General features: G+C 51.2%; 1 protein-coding gene across 2 annotated transcripts in view; it reads right to left on the bottom strand.

Annotated features, from left to right (window-relative positions):
- The window catches only part of LOC137424934 (protein TASOR), a 241,837-nt gene that overhangs the window by 39,585 nt on the left and 186,689 nt on the right, over positions 1-15,563 (bottom strand). For both annotated transcript variants that reach the window (XM_068112841.2, XM_068112842.2), the window contains one exon: positions 1,867-3,006. In XM_068112841.2, the coding sequence (XP_067968942.2) occupies positions 1,867-3,006 (1,140 nt within the window). The remainder of the gene's footprint in view (positions 1-1,866; positions 3,007-15,563) is intronic.

Genomic DNA, 15,563 nt, shown 5'->3' with positions numbered 1-15,563 from the left:
CTTCAAGAATAGTTTTATTATAATCTTTGACCCTAAAAACATGGGTCTAGACTCTAGACACCTTATTTGTTTAGTTATCTGCAGTAATGGCTGAGATATAGGTAATGGTGGCCCTAATTTGCATAAAAATGATACGTGGGACATTTTTACAATTTGTTAACATAGCTCATCATTTGCTACGCATTTTTTCTGATCTAGAGACGTCGATTAGAAGTTGATTTCCGGGGGTTGCACGATACCCCTTTCTTCCCACTAAACTACTTTGGTGAGGACAACAGACTGGCTTAGCAGAGGTTATATGCAAATTAAAATATGGAAGGCAGCAGTAATAAGGATATGGATTCCAACTTTCTGAAAACAGCTAGTTGCGGAATAATTATGTCACCATCAGCTTAGATTGTTGGTGAAACCCAACTGGGACACTGCCTTCAGGGAGGGAGGTGGGGGGGAGGGGGAGGTTATTTGCGTAGCCCCATAAAAAAGAAAAACTTGCACCATACTCTATTTACAAATATTGGCTGTCAGAGCAGTTTACTGGCAAGAGTTATACTGGGTGGTTTGCCATTGCCTTCCCAGCATTGATTGTCCATGCTCTATCTATCTATAATTCCAGTAATCTCTGTCTGTCTGTACGTTTGTTTGTCTGTGACCGCTGTTTCTCGACAACCACGGGTCCGATATACTTTTAACTTGCCAGGTATATTGCTGGGGACCCGAGGATGTGCCTTTTCAAGGTTTCATATTAATCGGACAATTACTTACCGAGCTATGTCCAAAAAACGATTCAACCAATCAGAGAGCAGCGAACGATCGCGTGTGCCGAACGTGGCGGGCACACTCTGCCTCGGATGGCACATTTGAGAGCGTATTCATTTATTTCACGTTTGCAAACTATGTTGGCGTTAAACTATGTTTTACAACTAATAAAAACGAATTTGCGATTCATTCGCTTTCCTGCGCGTTTGTGCACGCGATGGCGATTTCTTTACCAAACTCCGGAAGCCGTTCGCTTTGGACCAAACCATTGCATGTAAATAGAGGGGGGGGATTGTCACCACTCGCAAGCCGTTCGCTTTGGACCAAACCATTTCATGTAAATAGAGGGGGGGGATATAATTTTAGATATAGATATAGTACGGGCATGCCCTAGTTCTTTGAAATGCTGAGTGTCAGCAAGGAAGCAGCACGTACCATTTTTACCTCTACCACCTAAAGGTGGACGGGGGCTATGTATTCACCCCTGTTTGTCTGCTTATGAGCAGGATATTTCAAAACGTTTGATGGACAGGTTGGATATGTAACAAGGATGAAATGATTCGATTTTGGTGAAGATCCAGATTCCAGATATTATAATTTTTTTTAAAGTGTTTCTTCGCCATAGAGAGATAGGGTCTAAAACGATATCCAGCCCAATATCTCAAAAGGTTATTGACGGATTCAGACGAAACTTGTTGGATGAGTTGGGTAGGTGACAAGAACAAACCGATTCGATTTTGGTTAAGGTCCAGTCGCAAATCCGGCCTATCTTTAAGATACAAAACATAAACTGTTAAGCCTGGTGGAGGTACATGCTCTACTGAGTGCCATTCTAGTTCGGCTTTTATATGATTTGGTCGGGGTTTGAACCACCGAACTACCATACCCCGAGCGGATGCTCTAACCATTACACCACTGAGTGTGGTTCGTACCCTCTTGATATTATTTAAATATGCCATTTCACACTGTGGTTGACTTTTAATGCCATGAGCACAGCTGGGATAGGCACTGAAATGCTATATATGAAAAGGAAGTGCCACCCAGAAATCCCCTAATAGAAATAGGAAGAAATAAAAAATAAACCAACAAATGTGACAACTTAATACATACTTTCCATGCGGCTTGGGCAGTCATTGTGGGAATACCGATTATCCAAAAGACCACGAGCCCTTAAAGTGCCTTCTTCGTTTGGTGTGCTAACCAAAATGCCTGCTTCAGCAGTTTCCTTATGAGCCTGGTCGTTGATTTGCTCTTCATTGGCTATTTGATGCAAGTCCTCCAAAGCTGATCTACTAGCTGGTTTAACATAGTCCAGTGGCAGCACCAAATTTTCTCTATCGGACAGGCTTGAAGATTGCTGTCTTTTCACAGGCATAACAAGGGAAGTTGGTGGAATCACGGCTTCAGTTTCTGGCTTTACTACCTTTACATTCTTGCATTGAACGTGGAAAACCACAGCCTCTGCTGTTGCATTGGTCCCACGAACTAGTTTCTTAAGATCTCTAACAAAGGTAGTCAGGCAATCGGTTGCAACAGTGTCAATAGAAGCAAAGTCCGTGGGACGTGGAGAGGGTGGGAGGTGAAGTGGTTCCAATGGTGATATTTCTCCAGGTTTACAAATTAATGATGGAAACTGTGAAGCATTTGGAGAAGTGCAACTGTCTTTGATCAACGTCTCTGACACAGAATCTACTGGAGACAACACCTCATCGACAATCTTATCCAGACCTTGCGCAAGCTCCTTAATGATGTGTGCGGCGAATGAGGCGTGCCGTCGTTCTGACAATGTTGTTTTTTTCAATACCGATCGTATCAAGTCTGACACATAACCGTCCGTCTCTGGCTCACTATCCCTTTTGAATGTCGATTGGGAAGTTTGTTTACGTCGTTCAGGATATGCACGTGGGCTTCCCTTCCCTAACTTATTTTCTTGGGAGCTATCAACATTGACGGTGACATAAATGCACGAGTTTCTTTGAGTGTTTTTTCTCAAAGATTCTTGATTTTGAAACTGAGGAGTAACACGAGTACCGTTCTTTATTTGCCTCAAACTTTCTGCATCTCTAAGTTGATCAGAAACTGCCTCACTATGCTCTACAAATGACGTCGTCTGCTTGGTGTTCGACAAAGACTGGCGGCTACTGATGACCTCATTTGACTTCTGCACGTTGTCCTTATATAGATGGTTCCCATTGACTCTCTTGTCGTCCATTCCTGCCTCACCGACAGAAGAAGAGTGTTGGGTTTCTTCTGAAAATCAAAAACACAATAACGATCATGTAACACGGTATTCATTTTACACAAAACAAGATGTAAGGAAGTTGAAATACAAGGGAAATTCAAGCTTGACGTGGACTTGTTATTCTAGAAAAATGACATTTCATTGGATGACATTTCACTCATTTCTCAAGATATTCCCCTGCAACAAGTACACTCGTATGGCATAGATAGAGTAGCACCTCGATGCAATTTGCATCAAAAAATTTGGGATGGAAATGCAGCCATTTCAGGACGTGTGCTTTGAGGTCTTTATCGTTCGTACATTTGATGATAGACAAAATTATTTGAGTGATGCAAAAAAATGAAAATCTCAAGGTATGGGGGTTGATCAAGAATGACCTTACCCTTCTCCGCTAAAGGAGCGGTGGTTATACTTGCCACTTGAGAGCGAGCATTATTTAAATACATTAAGTAATGCCTAGAGTATACCTGTCTGTTGTCTGCAAATCGCTTTTTGTCATTCTTTGCATTAGAAGTCACTGCAGCACTGTTCCCTGAAGGTTTGCCCATGTTCATCAAATTCCGCGTTTATTAATTTTTACCTCCAACACCAAAGGTGGATGGAGGTAATGTTTTCACCCCAGTCTATCTTTCTGTTTGTTTATTTGTCCGTTTGTGAACAAAATATCTCAAAAAGTTGTGGACGGATTCGGACGAAATTTGGCAGGGATGTAGTTGCTTATGCGACACAGACGAAATGATTAGATTTTGGTGAAGATCCGGATTCGGCTACTAGAATTTTTAAGGTGATTCTTCACCATTGGGAGATAGGGCCAAAAACGATACATAGCAGGATATCTCAAAAGTTATGGATGGATTTGGACAAAACTTGGTGGAGAGGTTGGGTGTCTGACAAGGACGATTCGATTTTGTTGAAGATCTGAATATGGATTCGGATATGAGAATTATTTAAAAGTGATTCTTCACCATTGAGAGGTAGGGATAAAACCAAACATATAGCAGGATATCTCAAAACGTTATAGACGGATTTGGACGAAACTTGGTGGACAGGTTGTGTGTGTGACAAGGAAGAATCGATTCGATTTTGGTGAAGATCCGGATCCGGATCCGGCTAGTAGAATTTTTAAGTGATTCTTCACCATTGAGTGATATGGCCAACCAGGCAGAGGTATGCTCTCTACTGAGTGCCATTCTAGTTTGTGGTTAGGATCATGAATGTCTCCACTATAGGTCAGCTCGCTTTGATTCTGGCATTAAATTATGGACCTAAGTCTCATCATGCATCACAATTTTCTTCAAGAAAGCATCTGCCTCCCATTGTTCATGTTCCAGGAGTTCCATTGTAAAAGCCACATGGCTTGCCTTTTGATCAATTGTGTGGTCCTTTTTGGTATTCACCTTGCACTTACCTTCTTGAATTTCAAGCGAGAATCAATAAATGTCCGTTTCCACACTTCCAACATAAATATCCAATTCTTCTACAATTTGACATTTAGTAATCCAGCAATTCACCGTGAAGCTTTCAAACACAGGTACACGTAATTCTTCAAATTTCTAATTCTAATCGGAGGCAGGCCATGATCCTTCCCATAATTCTTCAGGAACTAGATTCCACTTCCTGTTTTCATAATTCATGCCCATACCTGACAACTTCTGTGAGCCCAAATAATTTGCTGTCACCAGACATCAAACAATGAAGTAGTTGTTTGCATGTGAGAATGCTCAAGATTACTCACCAATTCATAGCCATTTTTGAAATTGATGCCTCATTTTCATTTTTATCACACAACTACATGAAAGATATGCATCCCCAAATTGTGCATAGTCTGCTGTGAACTGTAGCTGCTTTAATTTTCTCCTTCATAAGGAACTTAATGATTCACCTCTGTCCCACAGGCAGAATACTGATGGCCGCCATCTTCGTCTTGCCGAGAATACTTTGACAAAAATCGATATTACTTTCCGCATAACCTTCTCAGGCTAACAATACAACTGCACAAAATTTCAGCATGCAAGTATTATTTTTACGCTTCTGTAATAAAAAGTCCACGGCAATTTTGAACAACCTTGGCATACTTTATAAAAGTAATGCTTACTATGTGCACACACTGTAGACGGTGGGCAATTGCATGTGAAGTGATCCCTGCATATTACATTTTAAAGAAGGGATTCTCAGTAATGATCATGCATCAATTGGGGTACTTTTAATATAACCAAAAATTAATATATTTGGGCTTGAACGACATTCCATAATAGGCCCATAGACAAAGTGCACATCACTTTGTAACAGTTCAGAATGCAATAAAAGCAGGGGGAGGGGGGGGGGGGGGGGGGGGGGGAAATAAAAAATAATAACTCAGTACTCATCATTAATAACTTACGAAGCATTGGCATTCAGGTACAAAATGCAAATAACACAAAATCACTTACATTAATAAGTGGCCTTTAAAAACGTGCTCTTTCAAATGGCAGCAATAACAATTAATTCTTCAAATTTCTAATTCTAATCGGAGGCAGGCCACCATCCTTACCATAATTATTCAGGAATTAGATTCCACTTCCTGTTTTCATAATGCATGCCCATAGCGGACAATTTCTGTGAGCCCAAATAATTTGCTATCACCAGACATCAAACAATGGGAGTTAATTAAATGCTTTCTACAAGTTATTCTGTCAGAAGAATATCCTGGAAATGTCTGAAACCCTAAATAGTGAAATAGTAAAATCTTTCTTCACTTTATTATACAATTTGATCCATGCAGTTTTCCATTTCAGGCAGATGGCACTGGCATGAGAGTGGCAGAAACAGTTTTAAGGGGGTGGGGGTGGGGGGAGGAACAACTAAAATTAATCTGAAAATGCAAAGCCCATCCACGTCTACTTTATATTCGGACTTCTTCTGTATTCTAAACGTGACAAGAAGGGTTTAAAAAAAATACCAAATGATGATTTTATGCAACCATGGCCTTTTAACCTCAAAAGCAATATGCTTCAGTGACCCAATCGATATACAACCCCTGCTCAAATTTCAAGTCAACCACTGGGAAATTGATGATTTTGTGACCTTGACCTTTTGATCTAAAAACAATCAGCTTCCAGCTTTTAATTGGTAAACTAATTCAGTGACCCAATATGCAAATTATTAAAATTTCAGGTTAATTGGATGCAAGTTGATAATTATATGCAACGCCGACCTTTGACCTTTTGACCAAATTATTATATCACACACACACACACACACACACACACACACACACACACACACACACACACACACACACACACACACACACACACACACACACACACACACACGACTGCAAAATCCCATCTCCCCTGATGCGCGGGGGACGGGCTAACAACTCAGATGTATGGAGATGATAACAGGATGTGGAAAAATTGATAACAAATGCATGAAGCAAGCATTTAATGGCAGCAGTAGTAAGATAGGGATTAAGAAGAAAGTAAATAAATATATGCATGGTATGACAGAACTTTAATATACAAGAAAAAAAACAAGACATAACTAAAACTGCCACTTTAAAACTGCTGGCAGTGATGACCGGTTCACTCGCACTCACTTTTGAAACAACCCCACTTTTGATACAACCCCACTTTCATTGGATATGCTTTGACACAACCCCCTTGGAAACAACCCCGATACACACACACACACACACACACACAAACACACACACACACACACACACACACACACACACACACACACACACACACACACACACACACACACACACACACCCCCCAACCCCCACACACACATCCCCCCCAACCCCCACACACCCCTCCCCCCACACGCACACCCCTCCAAACACACACACACACACACACACACACACACACACACACACACACACACACACATCCACACATCCACACACACACACATCTCCCCTACATGCACACACACACACACACACACACACACACACACACACACACACACACACACACACACACACACACACACACACACACACACACACACACACACCACCCCCCCCCCCACCCCCACACACATCCCCCCTCCCCCCACACACACCCCCACACATCCCCCCCTACCCCCACACACCCCTCCCCCCACACGCACACACCATCCCCCACCCCCACCCCCCTCCACACACACACACCCCCACAGACATCCACACACACACACATCCACAAACACACACACACACATCCCCCCGACATGCACACCCCTCCAAACACACAAACACACCACCCCCCCCTCCACCCCCACACACATCCCCCCCCCCCCACACACCCCCACAGACATATATATATATATACACACACACACACACACCCACACACACCAACCCCACCTCCACACACACATCCCTCCCCCCCCCCCCCCCCACACACACATCCCCCCCTACACGCACGCACACACACACACACACACACACCGCACCCCCAACACACACACGCACACTCATATATCCACACACACACACACACCCCCACACATATCCACACAAACGCACATCCCCTTCCCCCCCACCCCCAAAGACACATCCCCCCACACACATCCCCCCACACATACATCCCCTTCCCCCCCACCCCCCAAGACACATCCCCACACACACATCCCCTCCCACCCCCCACCCCCCACCCCAACACACATCCCCCCACCCCCAACACACACACACACATACATATACACACACACATATACACACACCCACACACACACACACATATACACACACCCACACACAAACACCCCCACACGCACACCCTCCACACAAACACATGCACACATCCCCCCACACCCCCCCCCCCACACTCACACATATCCCCCCACCCCTAACACACACACAAACAAACGCACACATCCCCCCACCCACCCCCAACACACACACACAGACACACACATCCCCCCCACCCCCAACACACACGCACACACACAAACACCCCCACACCCCTCCCCCTCCACACATACAGCCCTCCACACACACACACAACCCTCCCTCCTCCACACGCACACCCCAACACCCTCCAACCTCCACACACACACATATCCACCCGCCCCCCCCCCACCCACCCCAAAACACACGCACACATCCCCCCACCCCCACCCCACCACACATACACACACCCCTCCACACACACACCCTCCACACACACACCCTCCACACATACACACACACACACACACACACAAACATCCAACCCCCCCTCCTCCACATGCACACCCCAACCCCTCCCCACACATCCCTACACACACACATCCCCCCCCTTCACACACACACATCCCCCCCCCCTCCTCCACACGCACACCACAACCCCCCCACCCCACATACACACATATCCACCCCTCCCCCACACCCACACACAAACACCCCCACATGCACATCCTACACACACACACACACACACACACACACACACACACACACACACACACACACACACACACACAACCCCCCCATACAGACATATCCACCCCCCCACACACACACAAACACCCCCACACCCACACCCCTCCACACATACACACCCCCCCCCTCCACACACCCACACACACATCCAACCCCCCCTCCTCCACACGCACACCCCAACCCCCCCCCCAACATACACAAATATCCACCCCCCCCCCCCCCCACACACACACACACACACACACACACACACACACACATCCACACACACGCACATCCCCACATCCACGCACATCCACACACACACGAACACATCCCCACGTGCATACACACACAGACACACATCCCCAGACCCCCCCCCCCCACACACACACCCCAACCCCCCCCCAACATACACACATATCCACCCCCCCCCCACCCCCACACACACGCACATCCCCACATATGCACACATCCACACACACACACACACACACACACACACACACACACACACACACACACACACACACACACACACACACACACACACACACACACACACACACACACACATCCCCCCTCCCCCCACACACACACCCCTCCACACATACACACACACACATCCAACCCCCCCCCTCTTCCACACACACACCCCAACCCCCCCACCCCCACATACACACATATCCACCCCCCCCCCCCCACACCCACACACAAACACCCCCACACGCACATCCTCCACACACACACCCCAACCCCCCCCCAATACACACATATCCACCCCCCCCCACACACAAACACCCCCACGCCCCTCCCCCCACACGTACACCCCTCCTACACATGCACACACCAACCCCCCCCCCCACCCACATACACACACATTCCCCCCTCCCCCACACACGCAGACCCCTCCACACATACACACACACCCCTCCACACATACACACCCTCCACACATACACACACACACCCCTCCACACATACACACCCTCCACACATACACACCCTCCACACATACACACACACACCCCTCCACACACACACACCCCCCTCCACACACACCCCCCTCCACCCCCCCTCCCCCCCCCCACACACACACCCCTCCACCCCCCCTCCCACATACACACATATCCACCCCCCCCCACACCCACACACAAACACCCCCACACGCACATCCTCCACACACACACCCCAACCCCCCCCCCCCAATACACACATATCCACCCCCCCCACACACAAACACCCCCACGCCCCTCCCCCCACACGTACACCCCTCCTACACATGCACACCCCAACATACACAAATATCCCCCCCCCCCCCCCCCCCACACACATCCACACACAAACACGAACACATCCCCACATGCATACACACACAAACACACATCCCCAGACCCCCCCCCCCACACACACACATACACACACACACACACACACCCTCCCCCCACCACACACACACCCTCCACACATACACACACACACACACACACACACAAACATCCAACCCCCCCTCCTCCACATGCACACCCCAACCCCTCCCCACACATCCCTACACACACACATCCCCCCCCTTCACACACACACATCCCCCCCCCCCCTCCTCCACACGCACACCACAACCCCCCCACCCCACATACACACATATCCACCCCTCCCCCACACCCACACACAAACACCCCCACATGCACATCCTACACACACACACACACACACACACACACACACACACACACACACACACACACACACACACACACACACACACACACACACACACACACACACACACACACACACACACAACCCCCCCATACAGACATATCCACCCCCCCACACACACACAAACACCCCCACACCCACACCCCTCCACACATACACACCCCCCCCTCCACACACCCACACACACATCCAACCCCCCCTCCTCCACACGCACACCCCAACCCCCCCCCCCCAACATACACAAATATCCACCCCCCCCCCCCCCCCCCCCACACACACACACACACACACACACATCCACACACACGCACATCCCCACATCCACGCACATCCACACACACACGAACACATCCCCACGTGCATACACACACAGACACACATCCCCAGACCCCCCCCCCCCCACACACACACACACACACACACCCTCCCCCCACCACACACACACACACACACCCCACCTCCACACATACACACACACATCTGCCCCCCCCCCCCTCCATATGCACACCCCAACTCCCCCCGCCCCCCCACCCACACACACACACACAGACATCCACACACACGCACATCCACACACACACACATTTCCCATCCCCCCACATGCACACCCCTCCATACACACACACACACACACACACACACACACACACACACACACACACACACACACACACACACACACACACATCCAACCCCCCGCCTCATCCACACGCACACCCCAACCACCCCAACCGCCCCCCCCCCCGCCCCAACATACACCCATATCAACCCCACCCCCACATCCACACACATGCACATCCACACATCCACACACAAACACATCCCCACATGCATACACACACAAACACACACACACACACATCCACACATAATAATAATAATATTTCATTTATTTTGTATAGCGCTTTTCATGAAGCCCAAAGGCGCTTCCCCAGACACCCCCGCCCCGCCCCCCGACACACACAACCTCCCCCCCCCCCCCACCACACACACACACACACATATCCACCCCCACCCACACATTCGCCCTCCCTCCACATGCACACCCCTCCACACATGCACACCCCAACCCCCCCCCCTCCTCCACACGCACACCCCAACCCCCCCACCCCCCACATACACACATATCCATCCCCCCAAACCCACACACAAACACCCCCACAACCCTCCACACATACACATACACACACACATCCACCCCCCCTCCTCCACACGCACACCCCAACCCCCCCCCCAACATACACAAATATCCACCCCCCCCCCCTACACACACACATCCACACACACACACATGAACACATCCCCACGTGCATACACACACAAACACACATCCCCAGACCCCCCCCCCCCACACACACACACCCTCCCCCCACCACACACACACACACACACACACACACACACACACACACACACACACACACACACACACACACACACACACACACACACACACACACACACACACACACATCCCCCCGACATGCACACCCCTCCAAACACACAAACACACCACCCCCCCCTCCACCCCCACACACATCCCCCCCCCCCCACACACCCCCACAGACATATATATATATATATACACACACACACACACACACACCCACACACACCAACCCCACCTCCACACACACACACACATCCCTCCCCCCCCCCCCCCCCCACACACACATCCCCCCCTACACGCACGCACACACACACACACACACACACCGCACCCCCAACACACACACGCACACTCATATATCCACACACACACACACCCCCACACATATCCACACAAACGCACATCCCCTTCCCCCCCACCCCCAAAGACACATCCCCCCACACATACATCCCCTTCCCCCCCACCCCCCAAGACACATCCCCACACACACATCCCCTCCCACCCCCCACCCCCCACCCCAACACACATCCCCCCACCCCCAACACACACACACACATACATATACACACACACATAAACACACACCCACACACACACACACATATACACACACCCACACACAAACACCCCCACACGCACACCCTCCACACAAACACATGCACACATCCCCCCACACCCCCCCCCCACACTCACACATATCCCCCCACCCCTAACACACACACAAACAAACGCACACATCCCCCCACCCACCCCCAACACACACACACAGACACACACATCCCCCCCACCCCCAACACACACGCACACACACAAACACCCCCACACCCCTCCCCCTCCACACATACAGCCCTCCACACACACACACAACCCTCCCTCCTCCACACGCACACCCCAACACCCTCCAACCTCCACACACACACATATCCACCCGCCCCCCCCCCCCACCCACCCCAAAACACACGCACACATCCCCCACCCCCACCCCACCACACATACACACACCCCTCCACACACACACCCTCCACACACACACACCCTCCACACATACACACACACACACACACACACACACAAACATCCAACCCCCCCTCCTCCACATGCACACCCCAACCCCTCCCCACACATCCCTACACACACACATCCCCCCCCTTCACACACACACATCCCCCCCCCTCCTCCACACGCACACCACAACCCCCCCACCCCACATACACACATATCCACCCCTCCCCCACACCCACACACAAACACCCCACATGCACATCCTACACACACACACACACACACACACATACACACACACACACACACACACACACACACACACACACACACACACACAACCCCCCCATACAGACATATCCACCCCCCCACACACACACAAACACCCCCACACCCACACCCCTCCACACATACACACCCCCCCCCTCCACACACCCACACACACATCCAACCCCCCCTCCTCCACACGCACACCCCAACCCCCCCCCCAACATACACAAATATCCACCCCCCCCCCCCACACACACACACACACACACACACACACACACACATCCACACACACGCACATCCCCACATCCACGCACATCCACACACACACGAACACATCCCCACGTGCATACACACACAGACACACATCCCCAGACCCCCCCCCCCCCACACACACACACACACACACCCTCCCCCCACCACACACACACACACACACACCCCACCTCCACACATACACACACACATCTGCCCCCCCCTCCATATGCACACCCCAACTCCCCCCGCCCCCCCACCCACACACACACACAGACATCCACACACACGCACATCCACACACACACACATTTCCCATCCCCCCACATGCACACCCCTCCATACACACACACACACACACACACACACACACACACACACACACACATCCAACCCCCCGCCTCATCCACACGCACACCCCAACCACCCCAACCGCCCCCCCCCGCCCCAACATACACCCATATCCACCCCACCCCCACATCCACACACATGCACATCCACACATCCACACACAAACACATCCCCACATGCATACACACACAAACACACACACACACACATCCACACATAATAATAATAATATTTCATTTATTTTGTATAGCGCTTTTCATGAAGCCCAAAGGCGCTTCCCCAGACACCCCCGCCCCGCCCCCCGACACACACAACCTCCCCCCCCCCCCCCCACCACACACACACACACACATATCCACCCCCACCCACACATTCGCCCTCCCTCCACATGCACACCCCTCCACACATGCACACCCCAACCCCCCCCCCCCTCCTCCACACGCACACCCCAACCCCCCCACCCCCCACATACACACATATCCATCCCCCCAAACCCACACACAAACACCCCCACAACCCTCCACACATACACATACACACACACATCCAACCCCCCCTCCTCCACACGCACACCCCAACCCCCCCCCCAACATACACAAATATCCACCCCCCCCCCCTACACACACACATCCACACACACACACATGAACACATCCCCACATGCATACACACACAAACACACATCCCCAGACCCCCCCCCCCACACACACACACACCCTCCCCCCACCACACACACACACACACACACACACACACACACACACACACACACCCCACCTCCACACATACACACACACACATCTGCCCCCCCCTCCATATGCACACCCCAACTCCCCCCGCCCCCCCCCCCCACCCACACACACACACACACACACACACAGACATCCACACACACGCACATCCACACACACACATTCCCCATCCCCCCACATGCACACCCCTCCATACATACACACACACACACACACACACACACATCCAACCCCCCCCCTCATCCACACGCACACCCCAACCCCCCCCCCCCCCACCCCAACATACACCCCACCCCCACATCCACACACATCCACACACAAACACATCCCCACATGCATACACACACACACACACATACACACACACACACACACACACACACACACACACACACACACACACAATAATAATAATAATTCATTTATTTTGTATAGTGCTTTTCATGAAGCCCAAAGGCGCTTCCCCAGACCCCCCGCCCTCCCCCCACACACGCCCTCCCCCCCCCTCCACACACACACACACCCACCCACACACACCAAACCCCTCCCACACACACCCACACATATCCACCCCCACCCACACACACATTCGCCCTCCCTCCACATGCACACCCCTCCACACATACACACACACATACACACATCCAACCCCCCCCCCCACATACACACATATCCACCTGCCCCCCCCCCACACCCCCACCCAAACACACGCACACACACACGCAAACACACGCACACATACCCCCACCCCACACCCACACCCCTCCACACATACACACACATCCAACCCCCCCTCCTCCACACGCACACACACATCCAACCCCCCCTCCTCCACATGCACACACCAACCCCCCTCCCCCCACATACACACATATCCACCCCCCCCCCACACATATCCACCCCCCCCCCCCACCCACACACACATAGACATCCACACACACATTCGCCCTCCCTCCACATGCACACCCCTCCACACATAAACACACACACACATCCAACCCCCCCCCCTCCTCCACACGCACAACCCAACCCCCCACCCCCAACACACACACATATCCACCCCCCCAAACCCACACACAAACACCCCCACAACCCTCCACACATCCACACACACGCACATCCCCACATCCACACACATCCGCACACACACATGAACACATCCCCACGTGCATACACACACAAACACACATCCCCAGACCCCCCCCCCCACACACACCCTCCCCCCACCACACACACACACACACACACACACACACACACACACACCCCACCTCCACACATACACACACACACACACACACACACCCCACCTCCACACATACACACACACATCTGCCCCCCCCCCTCCATATGCACACCCCAACTCCCCCCGCACCCCCCCACCCCCCCCCCCCCCACACACACACAGACATCCACACACACGCACATCCACACACACACATT

Source organism: Myxine glutinosa, chromosome 4 (assembly GCF_964187855.1).
Source record: "Myxine glutinosa chromosome 4, kmMyxGlut1.1, whole genome shotgun sequence".
Lineage (NCBI taxonomy): Eukaryota > Metazoa > Chordata > Myxini > Myxiniformes > Myxinidae > Myxine > Myxine glutinosa.
The sequence above is the reverse complement of the archived record's forward strand: the minus strand, read 5'-3'. Positions and strand labels throughout refer to the sequence as shown.